This window comes from Narcine bancroftii, chromosome 10 (genome assembly GCF_036971445.1).
Source record: "Narcine bancroftii isolate sNarBan1 chromosome 10, sNarBan1.hap1, whole genome shotgun sequence".
NCBI lineage: Eukaryota > Metazoa > Chordata > Chondrichthyes > Torpediniformes > Narcinidae > Narcine > Narcine bancroftii.
In genome coordinates, this window is record NC_091478.1 from 73,520,120 (window position 1) to 73,545,654 (window position 25,535).

At 37.3% G+C, this 25,535-nt stretch overlaps 1 protein-coding gene and 1 long non-coding RNA gene across 7 annotated transcripts in view; one reads left to right on the plus strand and one right to left on the minus strand.

Moving 5' to 3' along the window:
* Positions 1 to 16,434, minus strand: part of LOC138744744 (uncharacterized) — a 35,842-nt gene extending 19,408 nt beyond the window's left edge. The window contains exons 1-3 of one of the 2 annotated variants that reach the window (XR_011345749.1): positions 16,356 to 16,434; positions 15,771 to 15,825; positions 10,212 to 10,260 (exon numbers count right to left, since the gene is read on the minus strand). This is a non-coding gene — a long non-coding RNA (uncharacterized lncRNA). Of the gene's footprint in view, positions 1 to 10,211; positions 10,277 to 15,770; positions 15,826 to 16,355 lie in introns of both variants that reach the window. The other variant, XR_011345748.1, reaches the window with a different exon arrangement.
* gan (gigaxonin) overlaps positions 1 to 21,979 on the plus strand; it is a 75,017-nt gene extending 53,038 nt beyond the window's left edge. For 4 of the 5 annotated variants that reach the window (XM_069901339.1, XM_069901336.1, XM_069901338.1 and 1 more), the window contains 2 exons: positions 6,400 to 6,509; positions 7,019 to 17,599. In XM_069901339.1, the coding sequence (XP_069757440.1) occupies positions 6,400 to 6,509; positions 7,019 to 7,215 (307 nt within the window). In that variant the 3' untranslated portion in view covers positions 7,216 to 17,599. Of the gene's footprint in view, positions 1 to 6,399; positions 6,510 to 7,018; positions 17,600 to 21,591 lie in introns of those variants that run through there. The other variant, XM_069901337.1, reaches the window with a different exon arrangement.
* Positions 21,980 to 25,535: the final 3,556 nt, after the last annotated feature.

Sequence of the window (25,535 nt, forward strand, 5' to 3'; positions counted from 1 at the left end):
CAAATGCAGTCTCACCAATATCTTGTTCATCAGTAACATGATGGTATAATTCACTGGTTCTCAACCTTTTTTCTTTCTCCTCACATGCCACTTTAGGTAATCCCTATGCCATCGATGTTGTGTGATTAGTAAGGGATTGCTTAAGGTGGTATATGAGTGGGAAGGGAAGGTTGAGAACCATTGCTCTTGACCCAATGGTTCCTGAAATATTTTGCATGAGATAAATTGTCATTGGCCCATTTCCTTTGGAGTTATGAAACCATGCACATCACGAGTCAATTAGGGACGAGTAAAACTGTGAATTTATCTTCAATCGAATGATACACAATTTTTTTTTCAAACATTGTCATACTAGTCAACATCTGGAAAAAATTGTTTTGATTTTATTTTATTCTTCAGTTGCAAGTAAATTTATTGTACTAAACTAATGAGCTGCAACACATCAGTATGCATAAAGAAGGTAAACCCGATCCTTCCTTATATTTTTCTAAATGATTTGCATCAAAATGATAACTTCAAAAACAAGTCTTTATGCTGACATTAGCAGGTTTATATCGCTGGAAAATGTTTATAAATGCTCCCATTTTGATGTATCAGCAATCCAACAAATTTCTAAGGAAACCTCTTTCTTTGTCTCAAGTTAAATAATCATTTTATTTGCGAGAAAAAATTGTATCAGATAACTCAAAAACTTGAAGGTCAAGTTTCTCTGAGAGAAAATCCAGTATGTCCCGACAGCTCGGTTGCATGAAGAACATGTTTTTGTCTTGAAACTTAAAGTAGGCCTTTTTAAGATCAAGCAATGTAACAAATAGCTGAGGAAAATTACTTTCTAATTGAAATATGTTTGTTTTTGTAACTTTATTTTATAACCATACTTTTCCCTATCTCCTGCACTTTTTTTTCCTTTTAATTCATAGCCTCCACACATTGCTATGTTGCTCCCTGCACTGTTCAAATTTATTTCTCTGTCTATTTGTTTATTATTGCCCCAGCACCTCCATGGGTGAGGATTGCCTGGATCGCAGGGAAAGGGACGTTTATTGTATACTGGTATATGTGACAATAATTTATTCTTCCAACCTCTGGCAAAATTTGGTGGTAATTATTGAAGAACCTGTGAATGAATACCATGTGCTGAAGCAGAACTGTTGTTTTCATTGCAATATGGGTAACCTTAATACCAGAAATAATTTATTCCACACCCTCCTCAATTTTATATTAAATGACCCCAGAAGCCCTTGCATGTGTAATTTCTTAAATCAGATTTAAAATTATCGGTATTATTCCCATGCTTTAAAGATTTGCGTTATTTTTGAAAATAAGAATCTTAAGAAAGCCTTCTCTATCATTGATTAAGACAGACTATGGTTGTCTTAATCAGTCCCAGCTCCACCATTCAGGCCATTTGCCCTTCACGGCTCTAATCTAAAAAGTGTTCAGCTTGATTTTGAATACTACCTCCACAACTTTCTGAGCTAGAGAATTCAAATGATTCACAACCTTGCTGAGAAACTAAATTCCTCCTCCTTTCCATAATAAATGGCCATTGCATTATTCTGAAATTATATTCCCTTGTTACAGATTCTCCCATGAGGGGAAACCTTTATTTGTTGTCTCATCCCACAAAATACCATGTGGATGTCTGCTCAACCTTTCCTTGTAAGACAAACTCCTTCATCCCATGAATCAACCTAGTGAACTTTCTCTGAACTGCCTGCAATGCCAATATGCTCCCTCTCCATTAAATAATGAGACCAAAACTATGCAAAATTGAAGCAGCATTCTCTGTAATAAATGACTTCTACATTCTTCATCACCTCGTGGCAGGTAGTAGCAAAGTGGTATTCTGTTTTAAAACCAAACATGAAAAATAGAAATGAAAGAGTGTAATTAATGTCCAGTTTTTTAAAAAAAACTTCAAATTACTAAAACTGTGTATGGTTTTGATAACTGACTAATTTCATTTTGAGTATGCTGAATTCAGAGAGTGAACAATTTTTGATTCAACTGTTGTGCCATATTCCAAAGGAAGGTATTAATATAAATTATTACATTAATTTTTTTTAGACTTTCCAATTAACATAAATGAACTGAATATAATTATTTCTCCAAGTGAGGCCACTACTCAGGGTTAATTCATAATGCCTTCTATTGCCAATGCTTGTCCAAGTGATTATCAAGGGCTTATTGCCCAGAATAAAGATGAATAGTATGTGGGAAAAACTTGCACATAATTAAAAATAAATTGCTTTGGCATCCTTCCATAATTTCTTTATACATTTCTGGAGTGTCAGGTCAGAGGTAATTTTGTCTCAAACTTGGATACTACTTACTGTTTTTATAACGAAATTTTGCACGTGTTTACAATGTCCTTGCCTGACGATTTTGACCTTTAAAATAAAGTTATTGCCATATCCAATTAAACAACATCAGATTTCCCTTTAAATGTTCACATTTGTTCCTTTATAGGTTTTGAATTGTTTGATTTTTGTTTCTGTCGGTGCTGTAGCCTTCCTTCTGTGTCCCACAAATATTGCAGTTGAGTTATTGGAGAAGAACAGCACAGAAACAAGCCATTCATTCCACCATATCTATGCCACTAACAAGTATCCAAAAGTTCAGATTTATTGTCAGAGTGCACACATGACATCATATACAACCCTGAGATTCTTTTCCTGTGGGCCAGGAAGAATTTCTACTTATCGGTAGTGCAAAAACGATTTGTACTCAAGAAAAGTTATGTATTCAAAGAGAAATCTAAGCATAGAGAACTGCAAACAAACTGCAATACAGAAAACAAATGTTCAATAACAGAAAACGTGCAAAGTAAGAATCCTTAAATGAGTCTCTGATTGAGTTATTTGTTTACGAATCTGATAGTGGAGGGGTAACAATTGTTTAGGACTGATGGTACAAGTCTTGTGCCCCTGTACATCTTTCCTGATGGCAGCAGCTCAAACAGAGTATGTTCTGGTGGTGTAGATCCTTGATCATTGCTGCTGTTCTCTGACGGCAGCATTCCATGTAGATGACCAAAATGGTGGGGAGAGTTTTGCCTACTTTTTGAAGAGCTTTCCGCTCAGAGTCATTGGTCAAAATCAGAATTTATTGTCATGGACAAGTCACAAAATTCATTGTTTTGCAGCAGCTTCATTGTGAAAACATTCATATAAACCACCTGACAAAAAAATAAATCAAAATGATGCACGAAAAGTTGAAGTAAGGTCGTGTCTTTGGTTCATTGATCATTCAGGAATCTGATGGCAGTGGGGAAGAAGCTGTTCTTGTACCGCTGAGTGCTCATCTTTATGTCCCTGTACCTTTTTACTGATGACAACAGAGTGAAGAGGGCTTGGCCTGGGTGGTGGGGGTCCTTGAGGATAGAGGCTGATTTCTTAAGACACTGTTTCTTGTAGATGTCCTCGATGAGTAAAGTCTGCTGCCCGTGATGTCCCCCTCTGAGTTTTTTTTCTTGCCCTGAGCGTTTACACCTCCATACCAGACAGTTGTAGAAGTTTTTGAGAGTCTTCAGTGACATACCGAATCTCCTCAAACATCTCACAAAGTATAGCTGTTGGCAATCCTCCTTCATGATCTCCAGGACAGATCCAGGAATATGAAGTTCTTGACCCTCTCCTGACTTCCTCCTGAAGTCCACAATCATCTGCTTGGTTTTGCTAACATTGAAGGCAAGGTTGTTAGTGTGACACCACTCAACGAGCTGATCTATTTCCATCCTGTATGCTTCCTCGTTTCTGTTTGTGATTCTATCACTGGCAAATTTGTAGATAGCATTGGAATTGTGCATAGCCACACAGTTATGAGTGTATGAGTAGAGCAGTGGGGTGCGCCTGTGTTGTTATTCAATGAGGAGGAGACATTGTTTCCAATTTGTACTCACTGGTCTTCCGATAAGGATACAGACGCCCAGGATTTGGAGCTTCTTGACCAGATCTGAGGGAATAATGGTGTTGAAGACTGAGCTATGAATAGCAGTCGTATGTATGAGTTGCTGTTTTTGAGGTGATCCAGAGCTGAGTGGTGAGCGTCTGCTGTGGATCGATGGTGACGATAGACGAATTGCAGTGGGTCCAGACCACTGCCCAGGTGCGTGTTAATTCTGGCCATGAACAACCTTTCAAAGCATTTAATCACGGTAGATTTTAGCGTTACTGGGCGGTAGTTGTTAACACAGCCCACTCAACTCTTGGGCACCGGGATGATTGATGCCCTTTTAAATTGTGCCCTCATACCAGGCTGTGATGCAGCCGGTCAGCACACTTTACCCTTCATGTCTGCATGGGTATGCTATTCGTACATTTGCAATTTGCCATTTATACGAATTAAATGTGGAACATTTTTGATAGTATCAGCACAGGGACAAGCCCTTTGCTGCCAAACTAATCACTGCCTACACGTGATCCCTCCATTCCTTGCGTATTCATGTGTCTGTGTAAAAGTCTCTCGAACACTCTACTTCCACCACTAGCCTGGTACCTATTCCAGACACCCACCACTTTCTGTAAAAGGAAAAACTTGTCCTGCACATATCCTTCATCCTTCCCCATTCTTACCCTTTGGGGAAGTTGGAGGGGGGCGGTGCGGGAGGGAAAGATTCTGATTGTTCACCCTGTCTCTATGATGGGTTAAGAATAATATGTTATTGAAATTTTTCTTGGAATTTTAGGGTTGTGTCAAAATGAGCCCTATGTTGATCTTGAAATTGTGTATGTTCAGTTTTGGCCCTTAGGTTTGTAAAAAGGCATCCAGTGCCTTAATTGCACAATGAAATTTTTGTAGCAACACTTGGCAGTTTCCTGCAGCTAGTGTAACAGTAATTGAAATAAAAGTAAGGTTGGTTATTTGGAAAATAGGGATTTTAGTTTTAAACTACCAGGCTGTTGGAAAATGTAATATTATTTATTGTAGGATAAACATGGCTTCCTTTGCATTTTATTCAGTTAATAGCCAGGTTTTGTGATTTATTTCTTTTGTGTGTGGGAGGGGGACAAATTTTCAAATTTTGCACTATTTATTTGCATTTATTTTCTTCAAACTTTCTCTGGCCAGTGTAATAACTGTTGAGTGTTTATTTTCAATTGTCAGAACCACTCTATTGTACCAAATATGTTCTAATATAATCCAGAACAACAATACTCCATTTAGTTTATGAGATTTCTTTTGGTATTTTCCATAACTTCGACATCCCAGTGAAAATTTGTGTTTAGATTATGAGGTAAGTAGAAGATTGAACAGAGAAGCAGATCCCCTTAATTTTGTTCATTTGAATGCATCAATGCCAGCTCATGAAAAGACTCTTAACAGGCTGCAATGCATCATATTGACCAGCATTACACAAGTGAAAGAAGAAATCTGGGTTCTTGTTGGACTGTCAAAAACAATATTTTCAGCTATAGTCAATATTAACCATTACTTTAAAAGTGCAATGGCCCTGTGTTTACCTTTTTACCATTTACAAATAAACCAGTTGACAAATGTTGAAGACTAGAATTTTCTGCATTGAAGCTAACACTGAACAGTGCAGGTGCCAAATTTTATTCCAGAGATTTGCTTTAAAACAAAGTGTATAACATAGTGAAGGGTAGGGAGTGGCTCAGCCATGGATCATAGTCCATTGCAAAAGAACCTGTTCCAGTGTTATTTCTCTGCTGCAAAGGTACTTTCATCATTCATTTTAATGAAGACATTTGAGTAGGTTTCTGGAGAAATTTTGATGTCCCAGTCAACATAGACAGACATGTGACCCGCAGCATGAACACAAGGACCAGGAGGAGGCCCACAAGGCCTTCCAACTTGTCATCCCATTCAGTGTAACCATGACTGATCTCTGCTGGTTTTGGATCCTATTCTGTGCCAATTCTCCCTTGTCCTCAATTCCTCTACCTTTGGTATTTCTAATGACCTGACCTCCAACACCCTCTGTTGCAGAGAATTCCAGAGATTCAATACCTTCTGAGAGCAAATTTTAACAAACTCGCTTTCTGGTATTTTTGACCGTAGTGAAGTTGACAGTAGACACTCCACTGCTGTGGCAGAAATATTAAGAATGTTCTGTTTGTACTGTAAACATTCTCATGGAATGTAAATTGAATGGAAGAGCTTGACCCCTTAAGCAATTGAAATTGTTGTAACTATCCATATGGTCCGAAGACTTTCTTCCAGATTTATGTTGCTTGGAATTCATAGAAATCAATCGAATTATTCCATCATTGTGTTCTCTGTCAACAGTAGCATTATTCATCCTTTCAAAATTGCCTGTTCATAAGTTGAATTGGAATTGATACAGAATATATGAACACACAGTGTATATAAAATCAGAAACCTTGAACCTGAATTGTGGCTTTAATATCATTAATTTATAATACTCTTTTGCAGATGGATTTATTTGAATGATCAGTCACTTTGCATCCCAACAAGCTCTTCCTTTGTATATGGTGCAGTGCCAATTGGTGCCAGCATTTATGTAATTGGAGATCTGGACACAGGTGAGTTGAGTAGATTAGACATGGATTGATTATTTTGAAACATAGAAAACATACTTGTGCAGCATGTCATGTTACGCACGCTTCGGGTTCCTTCTGCAAGGTTCACATCGTCCTGATTTGGAAAGCTATTTCTGTTCTTTGTCATTCCTGCGTCGAAGTCCTGGAACTCCCTCTCCACCTACATTTAGCGAGTGCCTTCATCAGAAAAAACGACATCAGTTCAAGATAGCTCACCACCACAGACATTCCTATTGGACAATAAATGTTATCTTGCCACCAATCCTCAAATGGTGAAAATGAATTAACAACAAAAATTCTGAAAACTGATGACTTTTGCCACCACAAATAAATTCCCTAATGATATTCTGAACGGCAAAACCTGTGGCATTTGTATTTTCAGTAGAATTGTTATTTTTAGAAAAGATTTGCTTCATTATGAAGACGATAGATTCTCACCAATTGTAGCTGATGAAGCAACATTTGACGCCTTTTTTTCCCGTTCCCTCTAGGCACGCAATATGACTTTGTCAGAGAATTTCGCAGAAGTACAGGAACCTGGCATCACACCAAGCCATTACTCCCTTCGGACCTCCGCCGAACAGGTTGCGCAGCACTACGTATTGCAAATTGCAAGCTCTTCAAACTACAGTTACAGCAAGGTCTTTTCCGCATACGCATTCCCTCTGTAGGACCAAGTGGAACATAATATAAATAGCCAGAGGGGACTTCACTTAAGAACAAAACATATATCAAATAATAGGGGATAATCTTGCTGAGCCATTGTTCCAGTTTGGTAACAATTAATAACTGTATCTGCAGGGGCAAATCATTGGTGCACATTTTTCTGTGATCCAGGGTAGTTGTGCTTGTTTTTCTTTGTTTGAGGGCTCTGTCATGGTATTCCTAACTCCGTAGAAATAAAACTATTAAGACAGTAATGAATGGAAAAAACAGAAACTTTAGCTTTCTGATGTAGAATCTAATCTTCAGCATTATAATATAACACCTGAAATGAATATAAACTACGTACATGTATGAAAAGGAGATAACAGCTCAAAAAATCTTTAAATGTCGAATTCTGAAGATAGATACTTTCTCAGTGAGAATGAATTGTTCCTCATCTAAATGTGGTATTTCAGACCCTACAAGTCAGTTTTGAATTTTCACCATGTTAAAGAATAGTTTTAAAAGCTGTATTAATTATTAACTCTTGTAGCATCCATCTTGTATAGGCCATAAGATAGCAAAGGTGAAGAAACTTATGGGTGACAGAAAAGGCGACAAATACTTTATTTCTTTGGAGGATAGGAATTAAATCTGTGGGATGAAGTTGCTACCAACACACCAATGACTTTTGCAATTTAGTTCAACTGATGATATTCAGATAAATAATAGGTCAATAGAAGATGGTTACACTTCTATTGTGTATCCTGAGTTGAAATAGTTTACATTTGTTATATGACCAAGAATTTCTTCTTTCAATTTCCTATTAGCCAAGTAATGTTGAACACTGTGTGATTATGCTTTTTATTTCCATATATTACTTGCGATAAAGCTGAGGTATAAAAGATGGTGCTAAAGGGTGGAAGTCACAGCTTCCATGAACTCGTTATTGTACTTTGAACATAAGGCCTCCATTTAACTTAAACATTTTAATTACCCATCTTGTTTTAAATAATGTTCACAATGAACCGTGGAATACTTCTGTCTTTAGAAATAAGGGGGAGTTCATGTTCACCCGTCTGGAGATCAGAAAATGACGATTGCTGGAAATCTGAAATACTGTACAAACAATGCTGTACACATTCAGCTGGTGTGACAGCATGCGAGCAAATAGCAAGAAAGTTGATGTGTCAGACCTTGGATCCTTTGTCCGAACTGGGAAAGTGTGAAAACAAGTTGGTTTCAGATGCAGGGAAGTTGGAGAAATGATGGGTAGAACAAAGAAAATCTTTGACAAATTGAAACCAAATGAGTAAATGTGACAGTCAGAAGTAGACAAAGCAGCTTAACCTGTATTGTTTGCTAATAGAATTCCCCGTTGGCCAGATGAGAGAGCTAAACTGAGCCAAAATCACAGATTGATGATAGACGAGGAGAGAGTTTATCTCATGTGGCAGAATTTGATATCAAATCCAGGAGGCAAAAATTATGTAGTCTTCCTCAAGCGTCTATTGGGCCTTATTGGAACAATGCAGGAGGCTACTGAGATGTCAAAGTGGGATAAATTTAAAGTGGCAGGTGAACAGGAACTGTGGGTGACCCATTTAGACTGAACAGAGGTGCTTGGTGTAGCAATTGACAAGTATACATTTGGATTCTCCTGTGTCGAGGAGACCACACTGAGAACAGCAAGTGCAGTCCAGTTTGTGGATTCTTGCTTCACCTGCAAAGACGGGTTGATGATGAGTGTTAAAAGGATACCTGCTGCATTCTGTGATTGTACAGGAAAATGCCACAGGCTGAAAGGGCAAACCAGGGAGTTTTGAAATGTTTGAAAGGCCCTTTCAAAATGCTGAGACAAGTGGGGAGGAGAATATGTGTCTGGTGGTGGAACCTCGATGGATCTGGAAAAGATGTATCGAAGGATGAACCATTGAGCACAGAACTAGAGGCTGTTGGGATGGAAGACAATGGCCCAGGGGAATTCGTTTCTTGTTCTGCCAAGGAGGAAAGGGCATGATAGAAAAGTAAGCCTGGGAAATAAATTGGACACAGTCCAGGCCTCTGTCTACTAGAGTAGAAAAGAAGCCCTGGTTCAAGAAGATGGAAGATATTTCTGAGAAACCTGTAGAACAATGGCAAACCAGAGCAAGGGCAAAGGAGACAGAAAAACTTAACAGAGTGGACAAAGTCCTTACAGGATGCAGGCTGAGTAAAAAAGGTCTATACCACTGTGTGGGTTTGTAATGGATGTTAATGGGTCGCCTATCCTCTGAGCTAGAGATGGATTCAAGAAGGAACAAGTTGGAGATGAACCCTGTAAAGGTGAGAACAGGATGAAAATTGGGTGCAAAAGAGATGAAAATTGTGAACTTTGTATGAGCACAAGAAACTGTCCCAATGTACCCAGCCCTCTGCTATCAAGTTTTCATCTTGCTTGTCTCAGTTGATTCATCTTGATGTCAAGAGAGCCTGAGGGCCCTCTGGCTCTTCCTTGAGCAAAGACCCAACTTGTTCTCCTTCACCAGTGCCCTCATGTGCTCGGCTAAATTCATATTAAACAACTTCTCCAACTCCACTCATTCTTTCCAGGTCCAAGGTGCAGATGGGCACTTGCATGGACTTGAGCTCTTTGTGTCTTTATGTTAGGTATGTGGAATTATCTTTGTTTCAGTACTACTTATGGCCACTCCTTTAATTCTTTTTCCAGTGCATTGATAACTGTATTCTGTTTCCTGCTTTTATAAGAATTTAAACATGTCATCCCTTTTGCTGATAAATTCCACCTAACTCTCATCTTCTCGTGGTCCATTTCTGACTGTCTTCAGCCAACTTCTAGAGATGCACTATGGAAAGTATACTGGCTGGTTGCATCGCAGACTGCTTTGGGAAGTTGACTACCCTGGAACACAGAAGGCTGCAGAAGATAGTAAACACAGCCAGGTCAGTCACAGGCTCTGACCTCACATCCATTGTAAGACATCAATGTGAGGCACTGCCTCATTGAAACAGCCAACTTCATAAAGGACTTCCACCTACCTGGTCATGACCTCTTCTCACTGCTTCTTTCAGGCAGAGGTGCAGGAGCCTGAAAACCAGCAATGCTAGAATCAGAATCAGAATTCATTGTCATGAACATGTCATGAAATTTGTTGTTTTGTGGCAGTATTACAGGTGCAAATATTGCAAAACAATTACATTTTTAAAAAATTAGTGCAAAAAGAAAGGAAAGTGAGGTACTGTTCTGCACTGGCATCACTAGGGGGGTGCGGACCGCACTGGGTGATGCCATCAGAGGAGGTGACACCAAAGTGACTGGACTGACTGTAAAAAAAAAAAATTGTGCAGTGTTTCAGCAGAAATTTTTTATTTTTTATAGAAATATCCCTGTAATAACAACAAAAGCATTTTTCGTAAGCCCATCTTGCATTATTCAATATACCTACAAGGCGAAACTCTATGCTAGTTTACTTTTTGAACCTTCTAATGCGCTCCGGTCAGAGCTATCATTTATTGCCCATTACAATGACACTTCGAATCACGTGGTTTCGTCTGCACGCACTACAAGCATGCGCTGTTGTTTTCGTTGCTGCTTGTGTTTTTATAGTCACTGCTTTTGTCAAATTTTCTGATGTTTTAGCTATAATATTGTGGTAATTAGTATTTATGAACCTATATCAATAACTTATTTTGAGAGTGAAGTAATTAAAGTAAAAGACGGAGATTGACGATTCTCATGTAACAAAGTTTAATGTTAAAATCAACATAATTTTGAGGTAGTTCTTAATTTTTTTTAATTTAAAATTCTATTTTTTTAATCAAATTTTCACTTTAACCACATGAAACTATATAAATATTTAGGCTGTGAGTACGATATTGTAATTTAAAGGTGTAATTTTAATTTTGCTAGTTATTTACCTCACTACTATTGCCATTATATTCAGTGATATATGGGAATTAGGATTTACGGTAACATTAGTACAAAAAAATTTACTAAGGATTCTTTATGGTCTGGTACGGGAGGAGGTCCATGAGGAGGGAGGGTGTGGAGGTGTAACACCATGAGTTATTGCACTGGGTGACTCCAGCCCTAGTAATGCCACTGCTGTTCTGTGGTTCATTGTCCATTCAGAAATCTAGTGGAAGAGGGGAAGAAGCAGTCCTATACCTCCTTCCTGATGGTAACAGTGTGAAGAGAGTATGGTCTGGGTGGTGGGGGTCCTTGAGGATAGAGGTGCTGTAAATGTCCTCAATGGAGTGAAGACTGATGCCCATGATGGCACTAGCTGAGTTCACAACTTTTTTGTCTTTTCCTGTCCTGTGCATTGGTACCTCCATACAAAGTGATGCAACCAGTCAGAATGCTCTCCACAGTACATACACCTGTAGAAATTTGTAAGTGTCTTTGGCTACATACCAAATCTCTTCAAATTCCTCACAAAGTATAGCTACTGGCGAACTTTCTTCATGATGCTGTTGACATGGAGGCCCCCTGTTAGATCTTCAGAGATGTTAGCACCCAAGAATGTGAAGTTCTTCACCCTTCGATGAGAACTGCTTCTAGGTTCAAGAACCATTTCTTTCCAACGGCTATCAAATTCTTTAACACTAAACATGGACTGACTGCACTAATGCAAGTCACTTTATTTTTGCACAAGGATTATTGTGAATATTTATATCTGTATATTTCTCTCAATTAATTTAATTAAGTTACTTTATCATTACAGTTTTCCTTGACAAGTACCTGATCAGCAACAGTAATTAGATTTGTACATTGTACAGTGTGTATGACGATAAACTCATCTTCTCAGAGGAGAGGCTAGCTACAAACATCCATTACAAATCCACAGCTTTTGGCTCATTGTTTTGCTGTATATTGCAGAGCTTGGCTCCTATCAGCAATAGTTCATGCAACCAAATGAATGACCAACATGTTATCTTTTGTTTCGCCCGTCTTTTTTACGCAAGTGATATTAATGTTTTCTCGCCTCTGTTCTGACAAGAAGTCTCAGACCTGAAACATTGGGTTTCACATTTCTTTCACAAATGCTGCCAAGAGCTGCTATGTTTTCTCCATTTTGTTTTTATTACCTCATCTGCAATTGTCTATTCAGCTTTTTTGGATCTCGCCCCAGCCTAATTTATTTTTGAGAACCTAATCAACCCCTTTACTTTGCTTATCCCGTCCCTCTATTCCCTCTTTATACTAAATTGAGGCGTCTTTCTCACTGTGAGAATCGCTGCTTGGAAAGAAAAGTCATGGTGCTGACCATTATTTCATTTGCAAGTTACCTGGCTGTTCCTGTACCACATGATGAAATTGTCAAGCAAAAACGAAATGGCTGGGAATGCTCTGCAAATTGGGCAACATTTGAAGGGAGAAATAATGTTAAAATTTCAGGTTGATTATCTTTCATTGGGAATGGAAAAGGTTAGAAATAAAATATTTTCACCATTTTCTGTCCCTTCTGTTGATTTACAACATTTGCAGTATTTTTGGTTTTGGAATGTTGAAATTATGTTGACCAACTTGCAGAGCTTCGGCTTTATATGTGTGTAAATCACAAATGACTGGTGCCTTACCATGGGTGGCACGGTTAATGTAGCAGTTAGTGCAATTATATTATAGCGCCAGCAAACTGGGTTCAAATTCGGGTTGTCTGTCAGGAGTTTGTACATTCTCCCCACATCCACATGGGTTTTCTCCGTGTACACCAGTTGGTTAATTTGGGTGTAATTGGGCAGCATGGGTTTAAATGATCAGTTGACTGGTAAATTTTTTAAATTTAAATTTTATCAGGTCAATCAAATTTCACGCAATAGGGCATTGGGTGAGTGTTCAGAGTTATTGCAGATGGAGTAATATTGATGTTCATCATAGAAAATGACCATGGTAGTGTCAGGTGCTAGAACCACTGGCTATGACCTGTGTGGGTTTCCTCCGGATGCTCTGGTTTCCTTCAAAACGTTCGGGGGTTGTAGCTTAATGGGTGCATTTGGGCAGTATCGTGAGCTCGTGGACCAGAAGTGTCAGCTACCGTGCTGTATCACTAAAGCTTAAAAAAAATAAATTACAACATAGTGTCGCTGGATTACTGTATTCTCAGCGAATCCTGTCCATTAGATGAGAAATTAAACCAAGGCTCATTTGCCCTACAGTTGAACTTTGGTCATTTTATCTGCACTATATTGAGAACCACTAAGGTTCTGCCATTTATTTCATCCCCAATCAACTTAATTGAAAAACAGATGTTCAGTCCATTCTTGCATTGATGCCTGTACAGCGCTGAATGGTGTACAATAAATGGGACTTTCTGAAGGGGCTTCGAGTGAAATTTGTCTGCAGTTTGTTGCATTTTAAGTTAGTGACAAAGGATCCTTTGAATAAAAAATGGTACATACCCAGGAACCAATGTGTAGTCATTGTCGTAACAAATTAACCCAGGTAGTTTGTTTTAATCATTTTTAACAAAGTTGCTCAAGGACACAATTAAGGAATAGAAATTTGCAGGAAATTGATGGAACCTTCCTCGAAGTCAAAACATTCCTCTGAGCAGATCTAGAATTCAGTTTTAATATGAACCTAGCAGTGATTGGCAATGTTTAATTTTGTTGGACTCAACATTTCTGATTGTATACTGTGGTTTTAGGATCTTACAGATGGAAAAATTCTGAATCAGTATTGACCTTACAACTTATTTGACATTCCACAGCATGGAAAATTGAACATTTTGTAATTGACAATTTGTGTTAGTTGGCCACCCTTGAATTTGACATAAAGTTTGCCCACAATTGAAACAAATTTGGATAATAGAGTCAGCCATATTTTATAGAGAGTATATTCGATTCTTGCAGGCAAATTGAAACAATTTGAACATCCATACTTACAAAATGTTAGCATTTGAATTAATATGTAATCCAATCTGCATAATATTTAATCAATTTAATTAAATAATATTTAATCAATTTGTTCACCAGGCAGCCAAGTATCAGAACTAAATAAAATGGAATAATAGTAATGGCTGAAGTGTTTCCGATGTCATATAGGTACTGTTTAGTTTTGTCCTAAGAGTACCATGAATATGTTGGAACCTATAAGACATTCCTTCTGCACACATTTAGGATTCAGGCCTACAAATTTACACAATAGTTATAGAACCATTGTTAATAGAACCATAGAACATTACAGCACAGAAACTGGGGTGCCAAACCATTTTTCTGCCTCGTCCTACTGACCTGCACTCAGTAAATAATCCGCCATTTCCCTCCCATCCATGTACCTGTCTGGTTTTTTTTCTTCTTAAATGTGAAAATTGATTCCCCCATTCACCTCTTCAAGCTGGCAACTCGTTCCACACTTCCACTACTCTCAGTGTGAAGAAGTTCTCCGTAATGTTCCCCCTCAACTTCTCCCCTTTCACACATCCCATGCCCTCTGTATCTCACCTAACCTCAGTGGAAAAAGCATACTGGTATTTACTCTATTGATCCCCCTCATAATTTTGTATACCTCTCTCAAATCTCCCCTCATTCTTCTACGCTCCAGGGAATTCAGTCCAAACCTGTTTAATCTTTCCCTTTAACTCTGTTCCCGAAATCCCAGCAACATCATAGTACATTTCCTCTGCACTCTTTCAATCTTATTGATATCTTACCTATTGCTAGGTGACCAAAACTGGCCACAATACTTTATATTTGGCCTCACCAAATATATCCCAGCTCTTATACTCAGTACTTTGATTTATGAAAGCCAATATGCCAAAAGTTCCCTTTACAACCTATCTATTTGTGACACGACTTTCAGGGAACTGTGTATCTGTATTTCCAAATCCTTCTTCCATTTACTGTCCATGTCCTTTCTTGGTTTGTCCTTCCAAAAAGTCCTCAAGCTATTTTTCAGCCCATTTTCCCAGTTGGTCCAGATCCCTCTGCATGGTTTGAAAGCCTTCCTCGCTGTCCACAACACTTCCAATCTTAGTGTCATCTTTAAACTTGCTGATCCAATTTTACCACATTATCATCCAAATCATTAATACAGATGACAAAAAAAATGGTCCCAGCACCGATCCCTGAGGATCATGATAACACCACTAGTCATCAACAACCACTCACTGGCTTCTCCCATATAGATCCATGATCTGTCACATGGTAGCTGTATTCAGACCAACAGGAGAGCTGATTCATTTGTCATCCATATTTTTTAGTTACTAGGGAAATCAGGGTTCCCCCTTTCTGATTGCTTCTTTTCTGCTGATGTGCATGTATGATTAGATGAAGATAGGGTTAAGTTTAGTGCTGTTATTCATTGAAAGAATTGTTTGACTTCAGAAGTGTATGCAACAATTTTAAATCTTTCATTGCCTGGCACTTTAAACAAAACCAATTGTACACAAAAGTGCTCAATGATTATGGGATGGGAGCATCCATGATTTCATTGCCATTTATGTCCAAATACATCCTTAGTTTAACAAATTATTAAAAATATACTGTTTTAAACAGAGAATTTCCAACCCAACAAAATGTGATGAGTGTGAGGATAGCGAGAAAATCGACATGGAGAGAATCAGGGAAATTTTACTTAGATAATTAACACCAAACCTCATTTATGCAACATTGTCCTTAAAATTCCATGAGCTTTCCATGAGTTTTCCATCTTAAAAACAAAAGTTTGTGTAATTTGTATATGATTATAGATATTGAAATTTCAAAATGCATTATTTAATGCCAGTCACCAAGTTTTAACACAAACTCGGCTGTTGTTTCCAACAATACAACCAAATTCAAATACATTCCTGAAATTTTATGTTGCTGACATTACCAAAATGCTAAAGCTAAACCATTCATACTTTTATATTTTACTAACTTACAAACAAAAATATAACATTTAGTTGATTTTTTTTAAATATTTTCAAATTTTGGACCAGTTTAAAAACAATTACAGTAACTATTGTCAACATCAGCCAAAAGCCATGAGATACCCTGGAACAGCCAATTCATAATATGCCACTTTCATAAATAGACCTGCTACATGCCATCATGGCAGGATTTGCTTTATCATCTGTGAGCTTTCTATTTTCATTACTTAAACATTCCAGTCATTACAAATTTCACATTTTTTAAAAAATTGGTCTGGAACAAATATGTATTTTAATGAACGTCCTTTCAATGGAATAATTTGCTTACCTTCGATTAACTTTTTATAGTTGATCTTTGAATAATTTGCCCAACTTATTTTTTGATATATCTACCTGTCAATTATTACCATCTCAAATGAACTTTGACAATGTGCTCTTGTTTAAGAGTGACACAGAATACATTTTGCAATCTTTCAGCATTATGTGGCCCATGTGAGATTAGGACTGCATATCAGGAGTGCCTTGAACTCTATTAATTCTGAAACTTTTCTCAATTATATATTTACTTTATGATCATTCTTCTTTTGTTAGCTAAATGTACAATTGTATCTTTGTTTTTCAAATACTCCTGCATTTGTTTATAGGAGGCCCATTGTACACAAACAAACAGCTAAGATGTACTGCACTGAGGTCTATGCATGTATCTGTCCTGTACCTCCTGTGTTCAGTATAATTATCAGCTTAATCTGCACAAAGAAGGGAGTGTTTCCTTCAAACATTTTTTATTTTTTGACATGCTAGTAAATATATTTTAAATTGTCATTTGAAGAACGTCTTATTTAAAACAATATTCTGTATGAGATAGTGACATGCACTAATTTTAAGTCCAATATATGTAACTTTACATAAGTATTTACTCAAAAATGGTCTGCTATAGTAAATTATAATTTTATCAGGAGTGCCAATATTATGGTTAAAAGAAGTATATGTTAAATTTATTAAACGTTCATAACATTTTTACAATGAATTTACAAAAAGCAGCAAAATGAGATCCCTTTTTAAATGTTGTGTGAGATGCAAATTATCATTTTGTTTGCAGTTCTGGCTACCCTTAAGTTTTATACCTCATTTAAAAGTAGCCAGAAGTGATGGAATTGGAAAAAAAAATAGCTTTAAGCTACCAGTCTCTTCCTGGTGACTATCAAATATTACAAGTGCCAATATCTCTACACTGTTAGTTTTGTTTGACATGCTCATCAAGAGTTTCTAAGTTATTGTGTATCTTGTAATTTCAATATGGTTCTAGACTAGACCTGCTGTTACCCCATATTAAATAAGCAGTTCAACAGCTATAAATTTCAGGAATAACATAGCCAAGCTGTAATCATTTAGTAAAGTTTTCAAAATCCATGCTGGGAGAGTTGAAATTGAGGCTGGTACAATGGGCAACTGAGCTTCAATCTGTTTAAGTGCAGCTGCTGAATTTGCATATCTAGAAAATCAACCAAGAAAGCTTGAAATTTTAGTAATAATTCAAAAACACTATTAAAACGTATACTTGAGTACATGGTGGTGGGGCGGTGGTGGGGTGGGGGGGGGGGCGAAAAGAATCTCAGAGGCCTAAAAGCCTTTATTTCATATAAATCCCTTTTCTCTGTGCCAATTTCATCACAGTATTAGATATAAGCCATAACACATACTTTGATAACTTATTGATATACAGTCAAGATGCTTGATTTGTGATGCCTTCCTTAGTAGTTAACAGTGTAATAGGAAGATAATGATGCCAGACTTAAAAGGGAACTTACAACCTTCCCAATATGTTAAAAATGAACTAACGTGAGATAAGCAACACTGTATAATGTTGACAGTTGCATTTCTAAATTTGTGAGGATCTGTGTCCTTTTCCAGACATATGGAATAGGGTTAATTGTATTAAGATGGGTGGGAGGTGTGTGGCACTGGCGAGGGGATGGGTGAAAACATACATACATACTAAGAAGCGCGTTATTAAAGCCAGTCCAGAAAAACAGTACATATTTATTTCATCCATAGTGGTCCCTGCATAAGAACATTCAAAATTTGATTAGCTCTACCAAATAATATTTCAAAATTCTTGTATATTTCTGCTGGGTGAAGACTTGGATTTTGTGACTGCAATGATACCAGCACTAGATTTTGGAGACATGCTTTAAATTAATTTGATAAAGGCGCTGAAATCAGGATTGGGTTTATTGTCCTGAAATGTGTTGTTTTGCGGCAGCAATATTGTGTATCACAGGTGCAAAAATTGCTATACATTACATTTACGTAAATACCCTGTACGTGATTTTAAAATAAATTAGTATCAAAGAAGAGAGGAAAAAAAGTGAGGTTGTATCTGTTGTCCAAAACTATCCTTTTACTTTGAACTTGAATCGAAGGTTTATTTATTTTGTAGTTTAGCTGTCTGTAGCTTACCTGATCTCACATCAGATGTTCTATAGGCTATCAGGCCCTTACTTTGTGGAACACCACAGTATTGCAGTCTCATGATTGCAGTTGTTTATTTGTACCCTCTGGGTGAGATGTCTAAATTAGGTCTTGCTATTTGAAACTTAACTTTGCTGTTTTTTAATATTATTATCAAAATTAGATTATGTTCAATATTATCATTGTGTAGTATTGCAGAGAATTCAAGCATCTGAGACAACAATAAAACAGATGTATTGAAAATATTGCTTATTTACTGGACTAATCTTATCTGAATATTGACTGGCATCTGGAATACAAAACGATTCAAGCAATTTTGTGTACAAATAACCATGCAAACCATTATGTTGTTTAGAAGTGAAATATTCCATAATACTCATTTTATTATTTTTGTAGAGGAATTGAAAATATGATGTGGACTTTTTTTTCTCGTGGAAGAATTAAATAATTTGTTTGGATGTTTTCCATGTTATTTTTCTATTGGGGGTCATGTTTTTCCGCAATATTTTTTGTTTTGCATTATAATGTTCTGGTAAAATTGCATATAAATATTTAGTATTGTATCCCTAAAACTCTGCTGTCAACTTGGATGTAAAGCCAGATGTTGATCTAGTTAAAATGTACTTGCATTGAAACATTTCCAGGAAATCATTTAAAGCTTTCTGAATGTTAATGCCAATATTCTCTTCCACATTATTTGTAGAGATAGCAGGGGGGAAAAAAATCAGTACCCTGACAGAATTTTAATATTACACAGAGCCTTTCAGTTATTTTAACTTAAACTTGGCCCCCTTGTCCTTCAGTTCTCACTCTGAACTCCCATGCATTCCTTCCTTTTCTCCGTTATTAAGTAGTGAAAGCTCTCGATCTTACTTTGCAGAATTCATTGCTTCCTGCTGCTTCTGCTTTCTTCTCCAAAAGTTTGGGCAAAACCTCGATGTTTTCTTTCAGCCTCCTTAATTTTCTGTTTGAACTCTTTGAATGTCTTTGCTTTCTTAAAAGTTACAAACAAATGTAAATGATGGTACACAGATTCATGTTTGCAGCTCTGTCCACTGCTAATTTCAAACCATGTACAGAAGCCAGGTTTTACTCAGAGAGAGAGAGAGAGAGAGAGAAAATGAAAGTAACAGGGAATTACATCTCTGAGCTTGCACTCGTTATCAGATCATTCCTATACAACATTGGTGTAATCTAAGCAACAGGTCAATTTTCACTCCGGGATGGTTTGTGTAATGCAGAAATGAAGAGAGTAAATTGACATTATAAGGAGTTACTGCTGCTCTCTTGTACTTCCCAGCCCCCAAAACAGGAAAAAGATATTGGTGTTGGCATCCCTTCAAAAAAGCTGAAATTTTGATGTGAATTGTTACATTTGGGACAAGAATTAAACTTGCATTCTTTAGAAAGGAATTAATAATATTGCCATCTTGCCTTACATGAATGTACAATTTTTTCTTACTTTGCTGTACATGAAGTGTTTTGTATAATAAGGGATTAAGTGAGAAAATCTACAGATGCTGGGCTCCAGTGCAATACACAATATACAAATGTACTGGAGAAACTCAGCAGGTCACACAGCATCCATAGGAAATTTAAAAAAAGTAAATAAATAGTGTTTCTGGCCAGGGCCCTTTGTCAGATTCCTGATGAAGGGCTCAGACCTTTTACTTCCTATCAATGGATACTGCATGACCTTCTGAGTTTCTCCAGTACATTTGTATATTGCTTCATCTAATGTATATTTCTTGTTATGCAGCAATTTGAGCAATGCGATTGGCTAAAATGTGGCTGAGAGTTCCCATTAGACGTTGTTGCGCAGTGTTATTTACCAAATACAAATTCTATAAATTACAGAATGTGATTGATATACAGAGTTGTCAAGTGCAACTTTGAAATTTGCTGAGTGAACACTTTGTTTTACTTTCAGTAGTTTAATGGTAAATGTACAAATGTTTTGGGATGGGGAACGCAGAGGAATGTCTTGTTCATTATTATGTTCTAAACCTTGCTGCCAGAAGCAGTTGATTTCTAAATGATACTGAATGTATTTCTGAGTCTACATAGCAAGATCAGAAGCTAGCTATATTGACTCAAAAATACATTATGTTTGTTATTTCTCTAGCCTTTGATTAGGTCATATTCACATACCCATTCTTCATAAAAAAATCACAGAATCAGAGCTTGCTTTCAAGGAGAAAAATTAGCAAACAGAAAAGTCCTACTGAGTTCCATAACAGATGGGCTAAAATTCGTCAAGAGAAGCACTTCAAATGTCAGATGTCTATTTGAATAATTTTCAAGTTAAATGTTGTCTTGGAGATTATATATGTTAAAAAGCTCAGCATTGTTTGAGGAAAACCTGATGAAATTATTGTAATTGGGAATTGGTTTGTACTAACTGAATTTTTATTCACATGAGTAAATTAAATGTAACTATTTGTTTCATGTTAACAACGGTTGATGGATTTGCTTGCCTTTATGTACTGGGGTGCATTGGAACTTGAAATAAAGCTATTTTATCAGAAACGGGGGCTTATGATCCATTGGGACCCCATTATGTAACTTTGACAAACACAGCACTAATAAAAATGGTGGAAGTAAAATGGTGTCCTTAGAATATCAATCCATTGGAAATATCTTCTGCACCAAGTTTATCTTAAGACCCCAAAGGATTTAATTTATAGTAACAGTTAAACTTATGATGGTTTTCCTTTCAAGAGCTGGTTGTCTATCATGGCCAAATATAGCAACCTCATGCCTGTTTATCAACATGCTAAATAGACTTGAGACAAATTTCTGCAACTATTCTGAAGATTTCCTCTGTTAGCAAATGTGGCAATCACAACATGTTACACAGACAAAAAAGTTGATAAGCATCTTGTTAGTCTATTTGGATTCACGCCGTCAGTGAGATTCCCTTTGTTCTGCACATCCCTTTCCCACCATTTTGACATGTGCATTTAAAATGGTCTGATCCATTTAGAATAAAATAAGCACAAGATATCGTTGATAAACTCTGGAAGCAGTTTTATTGGTATCACTACCTCTTCATAACCTTTCTCCTTTACGTCTCTTTCTCCAACTGTTAGGGGCGTCAAGCAATGTTCGTGAGATTCTTTGCCTTTTGACAGGCAACTGTTGAAGAATATCATGTATATTACATTTTGAATGTATTATCACATATCAATAAAAGGAACCTTGAACCTCTCATGGAGCAAGAATTACAGGCAAGTTAACCTAAACAGCCTTTACTTTATATTGAGAAGTATACCAGGAGTCTGGGCCAAAACATTGACTATCCATTAGTTCCAAGGATGCTGTCTAACTTTATGGATCATGTTTAATATAGAAACTAATACCTTTAAGTATATTTGGTAATGGTCTTGCCACTACAATAAGCAAACAAGATGTGACCCTCATGCACCCACTCACTGGATTTGCTGATAATGTATCAATTGGTGTTGGTTAAAGAGGAGAAAATCAGCCAAGGTTTATGCTCAGTTGGTTGAGATAAAACTGTTGTCTTCCACAGTAACCAATTTAACCTTCATCATTCTGATTATTAGTGACCAATACTCCAATAAATGGACCACTTAGAAAATCTGATGTATAAGTTCACAAATACCATTCTTTATTCCACCAAGTTCTCTGAACCCAGATGCATAAACAATTTCCATGATAAAGCACATAATAAGTCTGATAATTTAACCATTTCCTTTGACCTTTCTTAAGGGTGGGAAGTAATGGGCTTCCAGAGAGAGAGTGGATCTTTTGGAGTGGTAGGATCATTTGTGAGACCTCGTTTAAAGCTCATGGTCTTCCAGGCAGCAATGAGTAATTGCTGCCCTCCATACACAACTGAGACTCCCAACTGTATTAACTGCCTCAGTCTTGGTGGGATACCATCTTGGATAAATGCACCATGTTGCAAAGCTGAAATTTGTTTTGCGGCAGCAGGTTGGTGTAGAACAAGATGCAGAATTACTATAAAATCAGTTATATAAAAACAAGATTTACAAAAATAAATAAGTAGTGCGAAAAGAGAAAGGTAATGTCCATTGGTTCATTGTCCATTCAGAAATCTGATGGTAGAGAGGAAGAAGTTGTTTTTATAATGTTGAGTGTGTGTCTTTAGGCTCCTGTACCTTCTTCCTGATGGGACAATGAGAAAAGGGTATGGCCTGGGTAGTGAGGGTCCTTGATAATAGACGCTAGTTTCTTGAGGCACCGCCTTTTATTGGAGTGAAGGTGGATGCCCATGATGGCGCTGGCCGAGCTTGCAACCTTGTGTAGACTTCCTGTGTCATACCAGACAGTGATGCAACAAATCAGAATGATTTCCACTGTACATCTGCAGAAATTTGCAAGAGTCTTTGGTGATATACCAAATCTCCTCAAACTCCAATCAGAATCAGGTTTATTGTCATGAACATGTGTCATGAAATTTGTTTGGCAGCCCAAAATTGCAAAATTACTGTAAAATTGCATTTATATAAAGACAAGATGTGCAAAAAGAGAAGAAGAGGTAGTATTCATAGGTTTTCTATTGACTATTGGAATTTCAGTACGGTTATTGTCTGCTCTTGAGGCCTTGTTTATCTATTGGCAAATAGAATTTTTAGATAAAATATAACCACCTGCGGATCGACAAATACCACCCCAGCTTTTTTAGATGATTCTAAGCAGCTCCCTCAAACAGTAGCATATGTAAAGTGAGTTTCCTTTTTAATTAAATCTGTCATCTTCTTGACCAGTCCACAGAAATTCCTTAATCTTGCATTCTTTGGTCAAGTGCCATAATGGGGCTGGAGTAAGGAGTTGTGACATTCATCTTTAAGGTGGCCCCAGTCTGGTGGTTCAGCCACACACTCGAGGCATGAAGAAGTTTCCAATTCCAGAACATATGGTGCTTGCAGTAAATTATCTCCTGATCATTCTGATCAAATCAAGTTTATTTATTTTCTGGATGAGAATCTCATCACAAGGCTAATTAATGTGGAAACGCAAGGGTCTTCTCTCCTTGGGAAGGCAACAGGTGCATAACTTTGGGTTAAAATGTTGTCATTTAAAAATAGTTTTCAGCTTGCTACTTGCCTTAATTAACCTCCTTAAACCCTGTAATGAATATTTTGATGTCCTTTTAAAAAGTAATTAACCAGCCAATTAATTTGAAACTGAAAAGTGTTTAAAAGTGTTTTAAGTATTGTTAAATATTAATGTAATCTATTTTTGCTTCAGGTTTCAAAAAGTCTCAGAAACTTCCACGCTGTATTTGATATTTTAACACCTGGCTAACTCTGGGGGATGTATTTTGCCGGTCTATTTATCCTACTAGTTACTGAGACCATGTGGGGCACTAATGCCGTGCAAGACCTTTACAAAGCCTTGCCATTTGAGAATCTACTCTGTTGTTTCCACAAGCTCCCAGAGCCATCATTTCAGTCAAGTTTAGATTTTTTTTTATTGTGTTTGGCAAAAATCTGTCAACACTCACCATTATCTGCAAAATCCACCGATTTTCTATCCTCCCCTGTGCACCGAACAATTTCAAACTCTGGTTTCAATCCATCATCATCTTTATCTCCTCTGTTTCCTGGCTTGTGAATTTATTTGAAGCATCCCATCATATAAACTCCAAAGACATACAGGAGTTTAAGACCATAAGGTATAGGAGCAGAAATAGGCCATTCAGCCCATTGAGTCAACCCTGCCATTCAATGGTGAGCTAATCTATTTTCCCCATTCAAGCTCACTAACCAGCCTTCTCCCCATAACCTTTGATGCCCTGGGTAATCAAGAACCTATCCATCTTTGTCTTAAATACACCAAATGGCCTGGCTTCCACAGGTTCATGACAATAAACTCCTCTGCATTTCTGTTCCAAGTGGATGGCCTTCAATGCTGAGCTTGCTCAGCATCACCACATTATTACTTCAATAGTTACGAACTGTGTGTAACGAGTAGCAATAGGCAATGAACCAGACAGTGTTTAATTTTAAAACATCAATTTTATTTCTTACTCTTAAACTATAGTCATAACTCTTAGGCAATCCTTAATACTAAATCTGTCCCCAACTATGCGCAGATCTACTAGTGTATGTGTGTGTGTGATATACCCAAACTATGACAGACCAGGCCAAAATCTAGAAGTTACTTCAAAGTTTAGTCTTGCAATGCAGTGTGAAAGTGTAGGCTTTGAAATTTGTTGGCCAGAATTAACATTGTGACTGCTACAGACCCATGAATTCTTCTTGCATGGTTTTTAAAGAAATGTCCATCCACACGAGCTGTGGTCATAACACTCCTGGTCCTTTTGTAGGCAAGACTTGAACTGGGTGGCCTCCAAGAAGCTTCCAAGACCCTAGCACCGGTCTCTCCAAGTAAATTCTCTGCAAGTCACACTTAAAATGAAGCAGAATCTCCAAGTGACCTCCATTGTTAGTCACAATCAAAATGAACCATTTTGCTTCCCAAAAGACTCTCCTGGCACAGGTCAATCCACCAAAAAGGCCCAGTCATTCACAGAGCCTGCTTTGCTCTGAATTCCACAAAAATGACTGGCCACAAGAGCTGCTTCAACAGGCTGTTTTCTTTTTAGCCGTCAGCATGGGTCTCTCATAGAAAAATCAGTGTCTTTGCAAATTTATTGAATTCTGGAACAGACTGACAAACCTTTCCTCACTTCCAATGTATTAAATTGTCGCTGGGCAGTGATGTGTTGTGCTTGCGTTAAATGTTGATTGTGGCCATTCAGTCCCTCATGTCCACACTAATCCCATTTTACTAAAACTGGAGCTTGTGATGCAACAAATAAAGTTTCTAACGATGGTGGTATTTTTAATTCTTTCCACCCACAACCACCTTCTCATTCTCTGCCTGACTCTCTTTGCTGTCCACCATTTTAAAAAAAAAGGTTTAAAAAAAACCAAAGTTCTTACCCAAATCACTCACAACTAAACTTTGGAAATCCCAGCTGGTCTTTGTGTTTCTGCAGCATTTGATCTGTTAAGATGGACCCTAACCTCATCATGGT